Raw genomic sequence first — 21,798 nt, 5'->3', positions numbered from 1 at the left:
CCATTTCCTTCATTACGGTTCTGAAAGAAATTAGATTATAGCCCGAATTAAAACACATGCCCTGTTATGAAAACCTCGAAAGTGCGTTGAGTTGTACCTCTGTGTTGGTCCGCCTCGTCGTTGAGCATTCGCTGTGTGCTGTGTTATTTTGTGCGATATGGACGCTATTTTACAGTAAATTTATTTTGTGGTAGGTACCTAAGTACTAGTAACTTTTGATAAGGCAGGCCACTATCGATAAATCTGCTACAATGCTTAGACTATGTGCTGCTGTAAAAACACTGGTAAGTTCATTTTCAGGAATTATGGTACCTAATACATACAAGTTCAAGTTCTTTATTTGCATTCATGTTGTACATATAGGTATTAAATAACAAATGAGTTGTTTCAAACATGAGCCCTACAAGGGCATAGCAATTACTGAATCTAACCTAAGTATACCTAATACAAATAAAAATGAACAATTACTTATTAGAATACATCTTAAAACTTATCATTTAAATATTATTAATTAACTATAAAATAAACTATAAGAATCTCCTCATATCTATGCATATGTATAGTTTAAAATCCCATATCTAGATACTCCAGACATGGTATAAAAATATGTGTCATACCTACTTATTTTAACATTATCTTACATGTATCAGGCAAACATAATACAAAGAGAGTGAATTTATTTTTTCAGGAACAATAACCCATCGCTTTCCAAATCCTGACAAGTATCCAGAAGAATTCAAATCTTGGGTCACACTTGTTGGTGGCAAGTTGGAATAGTCTTCGGATTATGAGTACCATAAGAAGAGGATCATTTGTGATAAACATTTCAAGAATGCAGACAAAAACCGTAACCACCCGTTAAATAGATTAGCAATGCCTTCACTCACTTCACTGCATTTACCTGGTATGAATCTATAAGATTATCTTTCAGAATTAGTTATACGTATGTAGGAAAAACCAGTTATAACGATGTTTTTAGGGTTCCGTACCTCAAAAGGAAAAAAAGAAACACTTATAGGATCACTCGTGCGTCTGTCTGTCTGTCCGTCTGTCACAGACTATTTTCTCGGAAACTACTGGACCAATTAAGTTGAAATTTGGTACACATATGTAAATTAGTGACCCAAAGACGGACGGACGTGTAACGTAAAGAAATGAATTTTAAAATTGGGGGCATTGGGGGGCCACTTTTGGGCGGTAAATGAGAAAGTTAAAAAATAAAGTTTTTCAAACTATATTTATATACACCCAATGAAAGAGCGCATTTTAAGTACATATATTAAATGTATTTATTTTATAATAGAAGTTATTTAAGAAAATTGCCAAAAAATACCTTGTACACACGTAATAGTTATTTTCTCAAACATGCAATGAAATATTGATGTTATGTTCCCTAAGCGAGGCTGCGAAGTATAACGTTTCAGGAGGCCTACCGCGAACCACGTTTGACGTGTTGCCTCCCTGTCACACTTACGTACGAATTCACAAATGCGACAGAGAGGCAACTCATCGAACGTGGTTCGCGGTAGGCCTTCAGGTGCAGCTAGGCTAAGGCCGGCAAAGTCCTCTTTTTTAGGGTTCCGTAGCCAAATGGCAAAAAACGGAACCGTTATGGATTCGTCATGTCTGTCTGTCTGTCTGTCCGTCCGTATGTCACAGTCACGTTTTTCCGAAACTATAAGAACTATACTGTTGAAACTTGGTAAGTAGATGTATTCTGTGAACTGCATTAAGATTTTCACACACAAATAGAAAAAAAAACAATAATTATTATTATTATTTAAGTTTTGGGGGTTCCCCATACTTAGAACTGAAACTCAAAAAAATTTTCTCATCAAACCCATACGTGTGGGGTATCTATGGATAGGTCTTCAAAAATGATATTGAGGTTTCTAATATCATTTTGTTCTAAACTAAATAGTTAGCGCGAGAGACACTTCCAAAGTGGTAAAATGTATGTGGTTTGAACGAGATCTAGTAAGTAGTTTTTTATTACTACGTGATAAATTGTAAACCGCAATTTTATTATGTTACTTGCTGTTACGGAACCCTTCATGGGCGAGTCCTACTCGCACTTGGCCGCTTTTTTTAATTTCCATTTCACAAATATTTGTCATACAGGGCTATAACCGCAAAAATTGAAGTTCGCAAATTGCGGAGATTTTTCTCTGTCACTCTAATTACGCCTTCATTGGAGTAAAAGAGAAAGTTCCCCGCAATTTGACAATTTCGGTTTTCGCGGTAGCCGCTCAGCATCGTGGCATTCATCCATAAAAAAAAAACTAGAGGCAGTATTTGCTTTATTGGCCGTAACACACAGAAAGCGATATCTCTTTCTCGCTCTTACTTATCGGTGCGTCGCACAATGACCTTGGTGTGGTGCGATAGTCTGTTACCACTTTATGGTTCGTAATGACACAGTGACACTCTGCCACTACGCCTATAAAAAAAAAAACAATGTTTGCTATAATTTGCAGTTTTATTTGTGTAAAATCAACATGAACATAATAAATAATACATTATTAACCAAATTCTATAATTATAATTATAAATTTAACTACACAAATAAAAACATATAAAATATTTCATCTAAACGTTAGCGGTAATAAGGTCTACTCAAACACGCGTAGTTATTTTTTTTTATTGTTATGGAGGCAAAGTTGGAAAGTTTTCATTCATTCTGTATTTCTGTTTTATTAGTGGAGTAAACGAAGCAAGATGTTGTATGGAGACCCATGCATTAATTCCTCAGTCGATGAAATTTTGCTTGGTTATTGTATAGTATGAGCCGAAACTAACATATGAAATATCCAAAAAAAAAAAACACTCCTAAGTTAGGTTTTTATACGTAAAAATACAAATCTGTTTATATATTGAACCGAGTAATTCCTCCGTCCAAAATTATTTTACCAAATAAGTTATTTGTATAGCATGTGATACTAGAAAAAAATCAAAAACTTTTGTCAAACATGAGAATATTTTTTTATGATAATTCCTTTTTTTGGTGCTCATTTTCATCGGAAAATTGCTCTGTCAATTTTTTCTTCTTATATGATCTTAGAATATAATTTAGCGTAGAGGGTAAGAAAATCCAAAAAAAATGCATACCCAAATTTATGTATTTTAGAACTATTAAAAACTGAGAGTGGAAAATTTCTCAGCCTGATTTCTTTTTAAATATATACTGAGTAGTCACGTATACACTTAAATCCAAAATATCCAAAAGAAATATCATCCAGGACACCGAAATTTTGGAAGCGAAGATAAATCCATCCCGCGGTTACGCAATAATGTACCGTCTTCCTTTAGCAGTTTAGTGCAGATTAGCGTCCTTGTGCTTCTAGCGGGACGATAATCCTTCGCTACATTTTTTAAATTTGCCGCCTTTTTCTACTGACAAGATTTGCTTGACCAAGAATATTTTACAAAAAAATTATTGCAGCAGTGGCAACATTGTAGTAAGTTTTTTTGGTCTTGAATTACGTTTTTTAGTATAGAAAAGCAGCAAGCCGCCACCGTGCACCGCCGGGTAGTATAGGGCGAGGCGCGGCGCGCGCGCGGGCGGCGGCCGGTACCGCTCACGCACCCCGCTTGTACTCCACTCCCTACACACTGTTCCCGTTATGTTTCGTTTTTAATACGCTCGTTATTTTTTTGGATGTTTTTATAGATGAATGGAAAGAAAACTGTGAACTTAATTCAATAAATAAAATGGATAGAGAAATTTTCCACAGCGAGTAAAAAGGCAATTTCTGAAAATAGTATAGTTACATGGGATTTTTTTTGGATTTTCATTTTGTAGGTATAAAACGGCAATAAGCTGGCATTCCAGTGAAAAAATTAGACTGAGCAATTTTCCGGTTCAAGACACACCAAAAAATTATATTTTATTAATATTGGTATTTCTGCTGGGATATTTTTTTGGATATTTCATATATTGTTGCAATACGTTACATGAATATGTCCGGTGAAGAAAGTTTGAACGGAGCATTTTTCTGTAAAAAGATATTAACGATTTGAGACTTTAGGTATTTACTTTAATTCTATTATTATTATTCTTTGGATATTTATACAATACTTATTATTTATTGATACTTTATCATACTGTAAAGTTTTTTCTGGCTGAGGAATTACTGCGGGGTCCACTACCTTTATTTACTACATTATTATTGGATTTATGGTGCGTTGTTGATTTTTTTACTTTAATATGAGTTCCGACGAAATAATGAAATTAATATTAATTGTAATCGTAGGAGTTGGAATTGGGAGCGTAAGCAGAATTGATTTTAAATAACTTGCTACCTCTGCCGCCAAGTCAAAGACGAAGTATGTATATGGTTGCTTATGGCAATTTTATTATTTGAGAAACTAAGGAAAGTGGCTTACAGTTTCTTAGAAAGTTTTGTGGCATATTTTAAAGAAATGAAAGTAACTACAAAATCGTCAACACTGGAAATTATACTTATTTACTCCATGCATAAAGCAACTATGTATGTGAAACATGATATGAACATGAAAGACTATGTAAACTTATGTGACAAAAACGACAGTCAGACGGATACAAGGCGAACAAATCAAAGATACATGAAAATATACGGGTAGTAAAAATACACGACTCGTGTAAAACATACCCGTGATAAAGATATAGGTACGTGTTAGTTATATTTTAGGTGTAGTTTACTTTTAGTTTTTTCTATAAATAAAACTTGGGTTTCGTGGATTTTTTATTTTATTTATTTCATTGCATGTTTGAGAAAAGCACTAAGTATACATACCTCGGCGTGAAAAGGGATTGTCGGCCTCAGGCCTATCCGTCTTCTATAGCGGTTTCCGGATCTGAACTATCTCTTCGACCGTCCCATAAGGCATAGTACTAATATGTAGTATGCATAATTTTTATAGGGATATTTAGAGAAAAGAAGCCATTACTTGCAATGTACTGCTGACAGAAATAAGGTCAACGTAGCTAATTCTGTCATATGAACTATTCCGTCCATTAACGCACCAGCCAACCTCTCTACCTTTTTACAGAACAAAGGCATGTTGACAACTTGGAAATTTCGCATGCTACTCAGCCAAACATTAATGAACAAGCCTCTACCTCAAACTTACAACAAGTTTCTAATGAAGCACCACAGCAGGCTGCATTACCAACCAATACGGGTAATCTATATATTTTATATTATATTTTTAGGGTTCCGTATCCAAATGGCAAAAAACGGAACCCTTATAGGTTCGTCCTGTCTGTCTGTCTGTCCGTCTGTCCGTCTGTCCGTCTGTCCGTCTGTCCGTCTGTCCGTCTGTCCGTCTGTCCGTCTGTCCGTCTGTCCGTCTGTCCGTCTGTCCGTCTGTCCGTCTGTACGTCTGTCCGTCTGTCCGTCTGTCCGTCTGTCCGTCTGTCCGTCTGTCCGTCTGTCCGTCTGTCCGTCCGTCCGTCCGTCCGTCCGTATGTTACAGCCACTTTTGAAATTTGCACACCAGGTTAGATTTATAAACTGTACAAGAGATAAGAAGCGATTTTGGAAATTCAACCCCTAAGGGGGTTAAAAAGCGATGAAAGTTTGTATGGGGTTCAAGTTTTATTTTATGCTAGCAATTTCAAACTTCGTAAAAAGATATATTATTAAAATACAAGAAAATTAATTTCGGCATTTTGGGAAATTCATCCCCTAAGGTGATGAAAAAAGGGGTTGAAAGTTTGTTTGTTTGTATTTGTTGTTTGTAAGCGATAATTTCCCTTACCGAACAGGCTACCACCGTCTTTTTGTTAATCGCCACAGTTTCTCTTATGCTAACGTTATTTATATAAAAAATTGATTTTTTCAGATGTTTTTGAAATGCCTCAAGCCGCCTTCTTTCTGCAGTTTCAGAGTGTCAGTACACCAACAGAAAGCAATTCCGCAGGTAGGTTTTTGCTTAAATAATACCATAGAGAAATATAGTAAGACAAAGAGTGGTCACTCCATACATCAGTTTCGGTACCAAAAATATTAGTATTTTCATAGTCGGCATCTAGCATCGAGTAGCGGAATTATCAGTACCGCTACTCGATACTAAATGTCTCTCAAGTGCCGACCAACGAAATTTTTATTGAACAACAATTTACAACTAATATTAGAAGCGGAAGGGGTTGAAAATAGAGTTCCGGTTAATCAGTTTATAATATTAGCTGAAAATTGTTGAGCATTAGACTTTACGGTCGCCGCTACATCTATCGTCAAGTAGCAGTACTGATAATTCCGCTACTCGATGCTAGATGTCGACTATGAAAATACTAATATTTTTGGTACCAAAACTGATGTATGGAGTGAGCACTCTTGTCTTACTATATTTGTCTATGATAATACGTACTTACCTAAAATTTGTTTATTTGCTTGTAAAGGTACATGTTTTTTTTGTAAAATTAAGCAATTAAAATATGGAATGTGAAGGAGAGTATTCTAGCACTTGCCTTCTATTTCATTCTCATAGAAATTTTACTTAATGTCATGGTTTCATGAGTGACAGACTACCTCATCCCAAACACATAATAGCGACTGGAGGGCAGCATGAGGCGCACCCAGCTCTATGCGGGCAGAGACATTATCCACAGCCATAGCCTCAGAGTACGAGCAGATTTCATCAAATTCGATTCAGTTATTTCCGGTTTAGCCGTACCTTACTCAACACTGTACCACAGAATAACTATTACAAGCTTTTATTTAGTTTCACCTGACCGTTGTCTGTCTGTCTGTCTGTCTGTCTGTGTGTAATAAAATCTTGCAAGTTAAATTTGATCCACTTCCCGGTTTCCGATTGAGCTGAAATTTTGCATGCATGTATAAATCGGATGACAATGCAATATATATGGTACCATCGAGCTGATCTGATGATGGAGACAGGAGGTGGCCATAGGAACTCTGTGATGAAACAACGTAACCTAATTGTGGAACTGTAGGAACTGTGTTAGGGGTTTTTAGAATTGTCTCGATGAGTATTAGTTGTCTGTCGTAAGAAAAGTACAGTCAGCGATAAAAGCTTGTACCAAAAAAGAGATTTTTGCCAAAAACTTATTTAGTAGGTATAGATAATGGATAGATGAAAACAATCTTAATACTTTTTCAGCTAAACTCAAGACACGAGTGCTGCTCAAGCTCGCGCCGGTGTAATCATGGAGCATAATTACAGCGTGATAAGCAAATCTAAATGGGCTCCGGTGCTTTGGGCGGTCAAGGTATATTTACATTTATACATAACATTATCATGATAAATGAGTAGTTTACTTTTTGTTCACCTTTTTAGTCTGTTCGAGATCTTGAAAACAGTGAAAAATAGAGATACTACTCCTAAAAATACGTGTGATATCTCATTCGTCATGATGCCTAGAAAAATGTATTGGAAGCGTGTAATGCACACAAAAAATATCCAAAGTAATATACAAAAAGAGAGGGACAATAGTAGATATTAGTAGAACTTTGACGTACAATAATTCTTAAACTACAAGTTCAAATTGAATGTTTTTGAGAATATATGTAAAGCATGTTAAGTCCTATATGTCACTGAAAATTCAGAGTTCTAGCTTTAGCCAGCACAAAATCGCTTCGGGAAAAGGATGGTACGGCCGGGCCGGGCGTCTTTGTTTTGCTCGACTCGGCGGGGGCACTGCCGTGCCCCCAGATACTTATTGCGATATTGGGGAAATAAAAAATAACTATTTAATCTCCCCTTTTTTTGTTCTGCTTATTATACATAGATTACCCACACATACTTCCACGGAGCTTCCTTTTTTATCTGAAATAAAAGCTATCCTTTGTCCTTCCTCGGTAGTCTCGGTACCTACTCAGAAAACTATCTTTATTGGTACCAAATTTCATAAAAATCAGTTTAAGATAGAAGAGGTAATGAGGGTATCGTCTTGGGTCGTCCCATTCGTTTTTCGTCAAGTTCTTAAATTAGCCCTATTCTGCTTTGGTCACTCATTCTACATTGAAAGCCACCGACGATTGTGACGAATGTAGATTGGGTGACGAAAGCAGAATAGGACTAATTTAATAACTTGATGAAAAACGAATGGGACGACCCAAGACCATACCCTCATTACCTCTTCAATCTTAAACTGATTTTTAATAAACACAATAAACATACAATAAACATATAAATAGTACAATAGGGAATATTAGGCAAAGCTCTGCGTAGGTGGCACCACTAGCACATACAGTAAACAAACTACGTCAATCACATGGCCTACCGCGAAACACGACAATCGAAAGTTCGGTTTTTGCCTCTCTATCACTCTTGCTAATTCGATCGATGGAGAGGCAGATAAAGAAATCCCGATTTTCACGTTTCGCGGTAGGCCACCTGTAAGCAAACCACCTTGGTGCATCAATGTCAGAGTGAAAACTTGTCAAAAAACTGTTTAAGGCCTAGTATGTATAAGTTACTCTATGGCAGTGGTTCCTAACCTGGGGGTATTTACCCCCGTGGGGGTAAACCTGTTATTTTGCGGGGGTAATAAGCTGACCTAATATCAGGTTCCCTAGTTAGTCATAGGGGTGACCGAACTGAAAAGGTTAGGAACCACTGCTCTATGGTTTACTAAACAAATTAATGCTGCTCTTTGGCGGCAGAACATGGCAGTAATAGTCTCTATTGTAACAGTGCGGTTTGTTATTTTAACCATGCTTCCAAATTCACACATTCAGTTTTGTTTTTCAGATGGGCTGAAAACAAAATCATCTAGCACCAGCTTAGAAGAATCAATCTCACTGCGTACAAAAATCAAGCGGCTACGTACGGAGATATTAAGGTGACAGAAAAAATCTAAGTCATTTGCAGCGAGGCTGGCAAATGCCGAAGACCTCACAACCAATCTTGCATTCCAGGATATTGTAAATAACATGACAAAACCAGCGCGACTATTTATGCAGATGCAGCAGCAAGCGAAAAAAACACCAAAAGGACGACGCTTCACTGTTGAAGAAAAGGTGCTATCATTAACCGTATACAAAAAGAGTCCGAAATGCTATGCATTACTTCATAAATATTTTACGTTGCCATCTACAAAAGCTATGAAGCGCTTATCTGGGCCAGATAAAACTTAGACCGGGGATAAACCCTATAATTTGACGTGACAAGGCGTTTGCGGACCACGCCTTAGTATTTATGGTAAAAGTAATGAAACATAATTTTAAGCAACCGATTGCCTACTATTTTACGACAGGTTTGCAGAAAAAGGAATTTAAAAAAAAATATTGTGGATGTTATCAAACACGCACAAAAATCCGGTCTCATAATCGTGAACACTGTTTGTGATCAGAGCCAAGTAAATGTTGGAGCCATCAGGGAACTAGTAAATGACACAAAAAAAGAAAATAAACAGCTAGGTACAGAAGGAGTCACCATATGAACACTTTAAAATAAATGGCAAAAACATTATCCATATTTATGACACTCCCCATTTAATGAAGGGACTCAGGAATAATTTACTTTCCAAGGACATGCGCTACGTCACAAACGGGCAAGAGAAAATAGTGATGTGGCAATATTATGAAATGTTATATGCCTCCGACCTAACATATAGAGAACTACGGCTAGTGGACAAGTTGACCGAAGAGCATGTTAATCGACAAAAAAAATCAAAAAATGCGAGTCATATTAGCGACCCAATTATTTAGCCACAGCGTAGCTGCATGGAGCCGCTGAACACCTATCGGCCAGTGGCGATCTGCCTCAGGATTGTCGTCAGTTAATTGACATTACTTTGATGCTCGACGACCTATTCGACAGCTTGAATGGAAATACCATAAGCATTCCTAACGGAAAAAAATACATAGGATGCGTGAAGCGGAATTCGCCACATCATAAACTATGGCAAGGCTGTAAAACAATTTTAAAGACAGTAACATTTATAAAAAAAACAAGAAATGAGTGGGAATAAAATGCGAAAATTCGAACAGACCGTCCCATCTGTTATTAATTTTATTAAAACTATAGAAGGTGTAGAAAGAATATGGACAGTTTTGTCGGAAAAGTTCGGTTTTGACATTTTATTAACCCGACACTTAAGGCCCCGTTCGCACGGCAGCTTTTTCAACGCGCGTTGAAAAAGCGTTTGAATGACGCAAATGGATAACCATGTATGTATTCACACGAAGGCGGTTTTTAAGCGCGGCGCTTTTTTATCGAGCACTGTTCGATTTTCGGCGTTGAGCGTTGGCGTCAAATTGAATAGAGCATACGGAACTCCGTGTATCTGTTCTCACAAGCGTTAAAAAAGCGCCGGCGCTGCTGTCAGTTGGCTGTCAAGTGTCAATTTTTGGTGTCAATCGTCAAGATTATTATTAGTTTCACCTTAAAAATGTCAACTTATGCTTACAAATTCCTGAAATATTCAAGCTATATTCAAATAATACGTCGTAATAGCAAATAAAGTATGGCTTTGCTGAGATGCGTACGTGGCAGTACGACTCACAAGTGATTTTTAAGCGTTCATATGAACACAAATATTGGAAACGGTAAAAAAGCGCCAACGTCGGGTTTTAACGCAACGCTTTTTAAGCTGTCGTGCGAATGGGGCCTTAATCAGGATCCCTTAGAAATCTTTTTCGGGAACATTCGCAGCTATGGGGCAAGAAACAACGCACCTAATACTACGGCGTTTGAAGCCGCCTTTAAAGCGCTTTTATTAAACAATTATAACTCGCTCCATTCCAAAAATGCGAACTGATTATCCTTTTAAATGTTTTATACATAAAGATAAACTGACCCAGTATTTCACAAACACTACAATAAATACAACTGTACAGTTGGTGCTGATCAGTTAATCGCATATTATGTGGTAAAATAAATTATAATGATGACGAAGACGAAACTAAACGTGCAGCACAATCATATTACAACAAACATAAACATTACAAAAATAAATAAATAAATTGAGTTGGCACTGGTATAACGCATATTTTTAGGCTCTATTAGGTATTCGTAGTAAATTGTCTTATTAACATGTATTTTCTTGTGTGTGAATGCTTTTTCACCACACGCTTTCTTTTCTATTATTTACCAAAAATTGTACTTTCCTAGCGATAATGTGGTGTAAAAGATGTATTACTCTAGGCAGCAAAGTTTGCTGGCTTCTCGTGACTCTGCAACGCTCAAGATTCCACTTTTTAAATCTCTCTATACACTAGTAATTTTGGAATATTTCGCATGTTTTGACCTCGATATAAGCATGAGAGGTAAACAACAAGTTTGCTTCTTTACGAGTACACTTATTCTATTGTCTCTGTTACTATTTTCCCTACACTTATTGTATTACTTACGCTATCAACAAAATGAAAGTAATAAACATATTTACTTTAATATTCTGTTTTTTTTCTATTCCATTATTGATAACATTAACGTTTTCCACATAATGTTACGTCTTATCTTATCTTATTATCTTATCTTATTGTTTTCGGGGGCCCTTGCGGATACGCTTCGACCCATAGGGATACAATGTTAGGTCTACTTGGGCGGTTTACAAGTACATTTTTTGTTTGACTTCTTGTAAACAATTACAGTTATTTGTTACAAGAAACCAATCAAAAAATGGACTTGTAAACCGACCAAGTAGACCTAATATTATGTGGGACGAAAGTACACATATGGATGCATATGTAGTTGTACACGCACACATACATACTTAGTTTCGGAGGAGAATCAGAGATGGCGCTTTCAAATGAGTTTCCATAAAATGCTTCAAGAGGGCTCTCTTTACCTATATTACTTACTTTACTCTTTGTAAATACCTGTCAAACATGAAAAGTTTACCCACAAACTACTAAAGTCAGACCAAGAAAAGTCTGCAGACGATTTGATAGCCCACCATAGATATAATAATATACAGAGATACCTTCCAAGCGAGCTGTCAGTGGGACCACTTTTGTTTAAAATGCAAAACGTAAAGAACGTTTAATTCAAGACCAAAAAAAGTAAGAAATGTTGCCACTTTTTTACTAGCGCGTATTGTATTTATGTAAAAATAAGTAAATAATAGTTATTTGTACAACAAGAGATCAAAGTTTGACATTTCTTCGAGTGCTTATTTTGAGTCCCGTGCAAGCGAAAGATTCTATAATAGATTCACGAGCGTAGCGAGTGAATCTAATTTAGAATCTTGAGCGTAGTAAGGGATTCAAAAGCGCACGAGATGTAAATAACTTTGATCTCGTGTAGTACACAAAATTTTTCACCCTAAGCAGTGAGAACATACCTAGAGGGACAGAGATAATAGAACCCAAGTATATCGAACTTGTATTAGACCCCGCATGTTGAAATGACATTTGACTATAAAGGTCACTTGAATGACATTTTGTCTCACTCAGTGAGCAAAATCGCATTTTGCTCACTGAGTGAGACACACTCAGTGAGCAAAATGCGATTTTGCTCACCGAGTGAGACAAAATGACTCAGTGAGCAAAATCGCATTTTGCTCACTGTTTTTAAGAAGCAAAGTACCCTTGTTCGCGCTGCTGAGGTGAAAAAGTACTTTTTTAAATCGTAGGAGTAAAAATAGTAATAAATAAATTATCTTAGCGTGATTATTTATCAAAACGAATTTACAATTTTACAAACGAATTATTGCAGTAGCAACTTTGTCTTACTTTTTTTGGTCTTGAATTACGTTTTGCAGATAGTGTACGATTAACAATGTGGCCCACCTTGCTGTAGCCATGTCGATAAAGTCATATCGATAAACTATCGACATTTCTTGCAATTTTAATTTTACTTCAAAGGTTTAACGATACCTAAAATGAACAAAAACGCTTTTATTCTTTATTGTAGTTATCAGATCACAATTTTATAGTCACGCCCCAGCAGGGAACCAAGGGAAAGTTCAGATATTTAATTAAAATACATAAATACCTACTAAAATAGGTGTTCCGCAATAATTGAATTATTTTATTATATTATAATTATTTATAATATATTCATTATCCATTAGCATTTCAGTTATGTTTATGTTTAACGAAGATATTGAAGCTTCAATTAATCGCTATTGCGTTCCGCTGTTTAGCGTTTATCGATATATAACATGATTAAAATCGACTTTTTACATCCCTAAAAGAGCACACATATACGTTTTTACGCACACATACACAACCTTGGTCTACCTAAAAGGGGGACACCTGGATTTGAAGTCCATCTTGTCAACAGTATGGTTGTCCTTTTTTGACAAACGGCATTTTTAAAAGAGCAAGGAGAGAGAAATGATACTAGTTGCTGCGCCGTGGAAGAGAACAGACAGCGTTGGGGCCTTGTAGCCCACGCAGTGCACGTGTTATTTTAAACGTCAAACTTCTATGAAATTATGACGTATAAATAACACTTACACTGCGTGAGCTATCAAATCCGCTGCAGACTTTTCTTGGTCCGACTCTCAGAAGATACTAGTTTACCTTTCATTTTTTTTCAAATTTTGTTTGATAAAGTTCATTCACCCATCACCCCATTTTCATTCTTTAAAACGTTTACAACTCAAAAAATGTGAGTGAAACGGAACATCTTTGAAGAGCATTCGAATTCTATTAATTACAACTTACTTAACTTATTGTGTCATAAAGAAATTAGTCTTTTATTTTTGTAATGAATACTAAATAATTAACTTTACGAATCTAACAACATATAGACGGTCAAGCAAATCTTGTCAGTAAAAAAAGGCGCGAAATTCAAATTTTCTATGGGACGATATCCCTTCGCGCCTACATTTTTCAAATTTGCCGCCTTTTTCTACTGACAAGATCTGCTTGACCAAGTATATTTGTCCGATTTTAGTGGTTCTTTGTTTTAGAAGAGCCATAAAAGAGCACGCGCATGATCCGCACCGTGAGTAATATTCGAACTGATTTGAACGCGCTCACGATGACAATTTGATTGACAATGACAGTGACATTTCTTCACTTCGGAAATGAGACGAGCATGAGACGAGCGAGAGTTGAGGCTGTTTTATTTTCATAATCTAATTCTAAACTGTAATACAAATTAATTTTACTATTTGTCAGTACGATGCTAAGTATTGTAATTTATTAATATAAAGTGTTCGAAAACACAGATCAAGATGAATCCTATGACGTTAGTATCAAACATTAAACAAGTCTTAATACAAATTTATGTTATTCTGTATAGTATAGCAAATACATTTTATTTGTTTTCTTCCAGCAATGTAAAGAACGTGCTAAAACTAAGCAAGCAAGAACTAGCCGGCAACTCCAAATCTTCATGGCACGATCAGTACAAGGACAGTGCGTGGCTATTTGTCGGCGGTCTGCCGTACGATTTGACCGAGGGAGATATCATTTGTGTATTTTCACAGTAAGTATTATTCTAAAGTTAACTGAAATCTCTCATAAAACCTAGCAAAGAGGATAAAATTACGAGTCTAAGTGTTAATACTAAAATTTCTGTTGATTTCAGATATGGAGAAGTGGTTAATATAAACCTGGTAAGAGACAAAGCCACAGGTAAATCGAGGGGTTTCGCATTTATATGCTACGAAGACCAACGCTCAACTATCCTTGCTGTAGACAATTTGAATGGAATCAAGGTACTTACCCCATCATACTAATGTTACAATAAATGCAAAGAGTTAATGTCACTTTTTTAAAGAATAACTACTGAAAGGGTATTAAATGGTTTGAGACAATTGTGCACCTTATTTAACAGGTCTCAAAGGAAATCCTCTTAAACATAGTGCAAAGAAAACTTAAGGTTGTGTTTTTCAACCTGGTTCATAATGTTATGTAAAGCAATTGTTTCATAATGTTATGTAAAACAATAAGTTAGTACGTAATTTTGTTTTGCTTATGTATTGGTTTACAGCTGGTAGAGGCTTAAAGGGGGTTGCGACCTTCATGTTGAAAAACACTGGGGCTACCTCCTTGAATTTAGACCCTCTGCAGGGTCTCATCCTGCAGAGGACAGGAAAAATGACAAACTAAATAACATGCCTTGTCTGTGATGTCAAAAATTCCTAGTACCTTATTAATAATCAATATTGATGTTTTAGATCTTGGGTCGCACTGTGAGAGTAGATCACTGTGAGTCATACCGAGCACCAAATGCTGACATGAGTAAGGTTGATGAGGTGACAGCAGCCCTGCGACATGAGGGGTGCGCTCCTGTTGTACCAAAAGCTGAACCAGTCACAATAAAACAAGTAATGCTTTAACATGTATTTCATTTATGATATTTTTACATTATAAATAGATATACATATTTACAGTGAAACCTGGATAAGTGAGACTTCAAGGGACAAGCAGATTTGTCTCACTTAAAGAGGTATTCCACTTACCCAGGCTCTCAGTTAGCCAGGTACAAATACATTTCTGTCTCATTTACAGAGGGTCCCATTAATAGAGGTGAGAATAGAGGATATATCTCAGTTATAGAGGTGGTTAATAAGGTTTTTTGTAATTATCTTTAAGTGTTTAGGTAAAATAATCTTTGTCCCTAAATATTTTTTAAGTCTGTTTAAATATTTCTTTGAATTAATTTTTAATGATAATCCAAAGGATAGATTTTTTCAATTAAATTTGACACGGACTTAATTGCGACTTAGAATTTTATTAAATAAAAATTTGTTTATTCTTGTTACTTATCAAGATTTCAGCTTTCGTTTCGATAGTTTTAACTGCATAAAGTAACTAAATGAAACTTAATGTTGTTTAGACACAATTAAGCAAATGCGGAATTTGTGGATAGACTAAGAGTTAGTAAGAATACGGAAATAGATCGATAAAGTCCAAGTTAGAGAGGTCATAGATTGACGTTAGCTCAGATACAGAGGTAATTCGTATAAAATTCTAAAAAAACAATTAGGAAAATGTAATCTTATAAATATGTGACGTCCCACGGTCAAAGGTACCTTATGGCGGGTATGGAGTTATGCATACCCCAGTAATCTACAATAAATAAGCTATCGATAACACAAAAGATCAACCTTCTAGGTTGCGTAGTTACAGAGATATGATTTTTTGAAAATAATGTTGTGAAATGAGCAACTTTACGATAGAGAAGTTTTAAGTTTAGCCGCCTAAAAAACTATGTTCCTGAAGTAAGTTACATAGTTGACTACAAATAATAATACCTTATATATCTGAGATTAAAAAAATATTGCGACTTGTTCTGTAATGCAAATAGAAACTTTTGATATCGACTGATTTATGTGTATACTAACCAATCTCTTGAAAATAAAGTTTTATTTCATTTTCACGATTGATTGCAATGAGCTCTCAAGATTTAAATTTTATCTATTAGAAAACGACACTGACAGACAGTTTAAGTAATAAACAATACCGATTTAGAGGTGAAAATGTATTTTCTGACTTTTTCATATAAAATCACAAAATTGAATATTTTTACTTTTAATGTGACACACAATCAATTTTTCTGAGCACATATGAAAGAAATTCTGTCATTCAAATGAAATAAATCCTAAAACCCCAACTAAATACTATATCTAACCCCTTATGCCACTTTAAACTTACATAACAATAACAGTATTTGCTCCATACATTTACGAAAAGGTACCTTATGGAAATAAATCTAATAATACATCACTACAAAATATCAATCATATTACAGTTTATCTTTTATGAATAGAAAATATTAATTTACATTAAACTGCCCCCAATTTAATTAGTTCTTCGTCATAATAATCTTAAAAAAGACCAATAATTTGTATGTAATGAAAAGGTACCTTGTGGTCAAGTTACATGATGAGGCATGATGATGATGGAACAGTTAGGATAAACTAATCATATTTTGAGGTTAAGATGGTATAAATCGTCTATTTCTTATCAATAATATATTTCGGTTGCTATTGAAGATAAGCGGCATTGAGGTTCAATGACCTCAGATATTCCATAAGGTAATGCGTCGGGTATTGGCATTTTTCAGCAAACCAATGGCTGATTTACTGCATGCGACCAAACCAAATGAAGTTTATTCTAGTTAAGAAAGACTTGACGAGAGTAACTTTGGTATAATAGCAGTCTACTTGGATTTGTGATGTCGGTCTATGTACGGTTATAATATTTGCGAGGCACCCCAACCAGAACTGAAATTATCAAATTAGTTTTGCAGAATGCTAATACAGTTCTCTACCAAACTTCTTTTCCCGTATTGGCTAGTTTTTTTGGGAATTTTCAATCTTTTTTCCATAAGGTACCTTTTCTACTAAACTCTGAGACGACATTACTAGGCTTATAACTAACTTATAACAAAAATAAAAACAGGTAAACAAACGTTACGCATTAAGGTTTCAGATCACACAATAAAAAAAAATTGAGCATTTTTTCACCTCTTTACAAAACATTTAATATCTCCGAAACTAGAAACCCTCATAAGGTACCTTTTCCCGTGGAACGTCACATATAGTCTCAGTAAAAGAGGTAAAATACACTCTCTGTCTCAATTATAGAGGTAAATGTGACCATAAAATCACAACAACTAATCCCAGTTATAGAGGTTCATTTTATCTCACTAACAGAGGTAATTCAGTGCTAAAGTGTCGGGACCGCACCATGAGTCCCAGCTATAGAGGTTTCTCACTTATCCAGGTCCCACTTAACCAGGTTTCACTGTATTAACCTTTTGAAAGCTAGATGGCGAAGGAATACGCTGTGCCCCAGACTCCAGGCAAACGTGATTATTTAAGCAAAATTTAACTTTACGGAGTCCCGCGTAAGACCCTATTGCATTGGCGAAGCTGACGGCTGTGGCTGTCATTAGCGTCTGTGGCAAAACTTTCCGATGACGGCCACAGCCGACTGTGGCAGTCAAAAGGTTGACAGCACTGATACAAGAAACCCCTCTCCTAACTGAACATCCTAATTAATATTTCAGATATTACCAGTACCACCACCTATTTTCTACTAAAATGCAGCTCTGTGCTTGTAATAGGATAACACATTAACATTGAATATTTACCATAACATTTACTTGCAGGAACCAGTCAAGGAAAAAAAGGAAAAAGTCAAAAAGAGCAAAAAGAAGAAAAAGAAAAGAAGTAGAAGTTCTGATTCCAGTGACTAGATTAATATAATCTTCTAAAACGAATTTAAAGAATTTCACTTTCATTCACACAACACAAAACATCTAAAATACTCCGAGAAAATACTATAACAAGAGATCAATGTTAATAAAAGATTACATAAGTTTAACAATGAATTTAACAACATTATTTCCTTACATTATTCACCTTATTTCTTAAGAATATATTCTCTGATTAAATATTGGAAAGACAGATGTCTCATAAGGCATTCTTTTTATGTTAAGTTTCTCACCCTAAGTTTTGTTAAATACTAATTTGATGCCATACAGAACTTTTTGTTGACTGTAAGCAATTATACCATCAGAGTTGCAGTGGGCCTTCTCGTTTTCTGTGTTAGTCATATAAGTAACAGGTGTTAGAGTCGCACAGGAGAGTATGTCCCCACCACTTGCTTTAATGACAGCATGTGGGGCACAGGTATCCCAATAGAATGTTGTTCCTTTTGTCACAAAATATGCAGCAGCTTCACCTAGAAAACACATAAGAACTATTATTACATTGAAAAGATACTTTAAAACTTGAGAAAATTCCACATAACTTTCTGAACCTTTCTTCTCTAAGACTTCTATTTGGTTTTCTAATGACCATAGAACAAATGGGAATATTGTAAAAGTTACTTAAGTAGGTATGTAGCTATTTGATTTTAAGTACTATATGACCAAAGTTTCAAAATAGTCAAAACTGAACCTTCTGTTTCAGTCGGACATTAATTTTAAGTCCATTAAGTCGAAATATATGAAAAGGGAGAAAACTGTCCATGCAAATTAAAAATCACAAAAACACACCCAAGGCAACTTTTAGAAGTTTATGACCACATCCCTTTGCTGGTTTAACCTCCCACCCGCTCGACCTGAATCTCTCCACTAGCTCGGGTGATTCAGCGCTGCTAACAAGCACAGTGTTGTCATTGTGTGAGCTTGGTGTTTCACATCCTCCCATCCTGCCATAGTCACTGTAGCTTGCACCCCATAATATACGCCCATTACCACTGCAAAGAAAAATTATAAAATTAGTAAGATAAGTAAACTCCATCTAGTTTTAGACCTTTAAGCATCAAATCAAACACATTAAATAATTGACACAATATATTACATATAAGTATACCCCACTGAGGTGTGCAATAAAGAGTCAATCTATCTATATACAATATCCAGAATTATTCAGTAAGTCACAGATAAAAACCCTTTTCTATTTCAATTAAAAATTAAAAAGCTCATTATTCTAACTAAAATTAAAAAAATATAATTTTGGGGAATGGCTGTTATCTTGTCTATGTAATTTACATACTTATCGTAGAATGGTTGGTTGACAACCCCCATCACAGGCTCCCCCGTGGACTTCACAAATGCCCCTATTAGGACTGTGACACAAGATAGCCCTGATTCACTGTCTGCTGTGTGTTTGTTCTTCACTCCGGCTATGAATTCCGCTGTGGCATCTATAACAAATGGAAAAGATTTAATAGCAAAATAAATGTATGACTGAAAAGTTTAGAACTCGGTCAGGGGTCAGTAAACTTTTAATATGAGTCAACTGCAGTAGAAATCAGTTTTAGGAATCTCAAAAGAGCCAAATTTTTTTTTCAGTGGTCTAAGAAACTAAATGTGATTTTATTGGTGGACTTCAAGAGTAAAGAGCCACAATTATTGTGCCTCCAAAGAGCCGCATGCATTTTAAAATGTCTTCTCTTATATTGGTGTAATGTTTATTGATTCTCCTTATTTTAAGTAGTGACTGGGAGTCTATATATTTAATGGTAATATGCAGCAGGTGCTATTGAAGATGGAACAACTTCAGAATTTAACTCGGCAACCTGGTATAATGAATTAAATATATACATACCTATGGGATCTATCCAAACTCCTAATGTAGCATCATCTATAGCAGGAAGATCATATGGTAATTCACCAAATAATTTTGGATTTAATTCACAATGACAGCCTTCCGCAAGTTTAAGGGCTTGCTCCTTTGGCACAATTTGGCTTAATAGAAGAGCTGTTTTATCAATATTGTCTCCGAGTTTGATAGGGTGACCGTTGATTTCTCCACACTCTTCACCCCAAACACTACTTGCAAGGTTTTGGCAGTGGTGGCCTATCTCTACTTTAGCAGCTTCTTGAGCTAAAACATCAGCAATGGTCTTGAAATCATGCTCAAAACGGCTGTTAGCTTCGTCTCCAGATTTCTCAGTAACAACGAGGTTCTCGTCACTTAAGCTAGCTGCACAATATCTTGCAATACAAGCGGCTCGTTCGGATGCATAAATTAGGGCTTCCAAAACGTTTGCCATTTTGAAGAACCATGTATCTTAAATTACTAGCACTAATAAAACATGTTAGTTGTATCGATTGGTTTCAAAAATACATAATTAAGTTATTTGCGCCAGTGAATTTCTCACACGCACGCGCACTTTCATATTCCTGGTTTCAATTCAATATCTGAAAGAATGCAAGCTGAAATGAAATATATAAACAAACAGCTGTCATATTTGACATTGACAATCACAAGTAATGATAAGTCCAATTTCTATTTCTACTCGCATTACATCATGTTAAATTTAATTTCTGTAATCAATTTTATTCTGTATATTGAAAGAATTACACTTAAATATAGCTTTTATTTCGAACTTAAAATATTTTTTGAAAGTTTGAACGATCCTGCCCATACAGCGCCATCTCTGGCGCAGTACCTTACCATCTTAATTTTTAGCTAGGGTGGTAAATATTCCGCCTGTCCAATGTGTATTGCATTTCACATTTTGCCTAATGAGAGAGTGAGACGCAATGCCATTGGACAAAAAAATTGGACTTAAATATAGCTTTTATTTCGAACTTAAAATATTTTTTGAAAGTTTGAACGATCCTGCCCATACAGCGCCATCTCTGGCGCAGTACCTTACCATCTTAATTTTTAGCTAGGGTGGTAAATATTCCGCCTGTCCAATGTGTATTGCATTTCACATTTTGCCTAATGAGAGAGTGAGACGCAATGCCATTGGACAAAAAAATTGGACTTAAATATAGCTTTTATTTCGAACTTAAAATATTTTTTGAAAGTTTGAACGATCCTGCCCATACAGCGCCATCTCTGGCGCAGTACCTTACCATCTTAATTTTTAGCTAGGGTGGTAAATATTCCGCCTGTCCAATGTGTATTGCATTTCACATTTTGCCTAATGAGAGAGTGAGACGCAATGCCATTGGACAAAAAAATTGGACAGGTGGAATACCACCCTTAGTCGTTGTTCGCACCGTGAACTTGGACTGGTGCGGTGCGGTAAAGTGTTACAGCTATTATACTGAAACACACCCAACTTGTCAGTAAAAAAAAGCTCGAAATTCAAATGTCCTAGTCAACTCTTCGCGCCTACATTTATTAAATTTGCCGCCTTTTCTATTGACAGGGTCGCTGTGCCAGAGTATAATATTATATTGTATCTTTTCCTATTTTTTTTATTTCATCATTTAATTACAATATATACTTGGTCAAGCAGATCTTGTCAGTAGAAAAAGGCGGCAAATTTGAAAAATGTAGGCGCGAAGGAATATCGTCCCATATAGATTTTGAATTTCGCGCCTTTTTTTACTGACAAGGTTTGCTTGACCAGCTATATTATATCTACTAGAAAAAAAACTACCTATAAATCTTAAGAAACTATAACCCGTTCTGAGCCATGCCGCGGGTCCAAAGGACCCCATCACACTATATGCAGCGGTACCCCGCTG

General features: G+C 35.8%; 2 protein-coding genes and 1 long non-coding RNA gene across 3 annotated transcripts in view; 2 read left to right on the top strand and 1 right to left on the bottom strand.

The window, feature by feature from the left end:
* The window catches only part of LOC134792107 (uncharacterized), a 74,375-nt gene that overhangs the window by 37,130 nt on the left and 15,447 nt on the right, over positions 1-21,798 (top strand). The window lies entirely within an intron of this gene.
* On the top strand, positions 13,940-18,384 carry LOC134792068 (RNA-binding motif protein, X-linked 2-like). Its single transcript, XM_063763197.1, has 5 exons — positions 13,940-14,091; positions 14,179-14,331; positions 14,434-14,563; positions 15,026-15,175; positions 17,968-18,384. The coding sequence occupies exons 1-5, from the start codon at positions 14,078-14,080 to the stop codon at positions 18,052-18,054; spliced, it is 534 nt and encodes a 177-aa protein (XP_063619267.1). The 5' UTR covers positions 13,940-14,077; the 3' UTR covers positions 18,055-18,384.
* On the bottom strand, positions 18,172-20,512 carry LOC134792067 (inositol polyphosphate 1-phosphatase). The gene is made up of 4 exons (XM_063763196.1): positions 19,916-20,512; positions 19,361-19,511; positions 18,859-19,061; positions 18,172-18,542 (listed from the first exon to the last, which is right to left on the bottom strand). The coding sequence occupies exons 1-4, from the start codon at positions 20,361-20,363 to the stop codon at positions 18,307-18,309; spliced, it is 1,038 nt and encodes a 345-aa protein (XP_063619266.1). The 5' UTR covers positions 20,364-20,512; the 3' UTR covers positions 18,172-18,306.

Source organism: Cydia splendana, chromosome 7 (assembly GCF_910591565.1).
Source record: "Cydia splendana chromosome 7, ilCydSple1.2, whole genome shotgun sequence".
NCBI classification, from domain to species: domain Eukaryota; kingdom Metazoa; phylum Arthropoda; class Insecta; order Lepidoptera; family Tortricidae; genus Cydia; species Cydia splendana.
The sequence above is the reverse complement of the archived record's forward strand: the minus strand, read 5'-3'. Positions and strand labels throughout refer to the sequence as shown.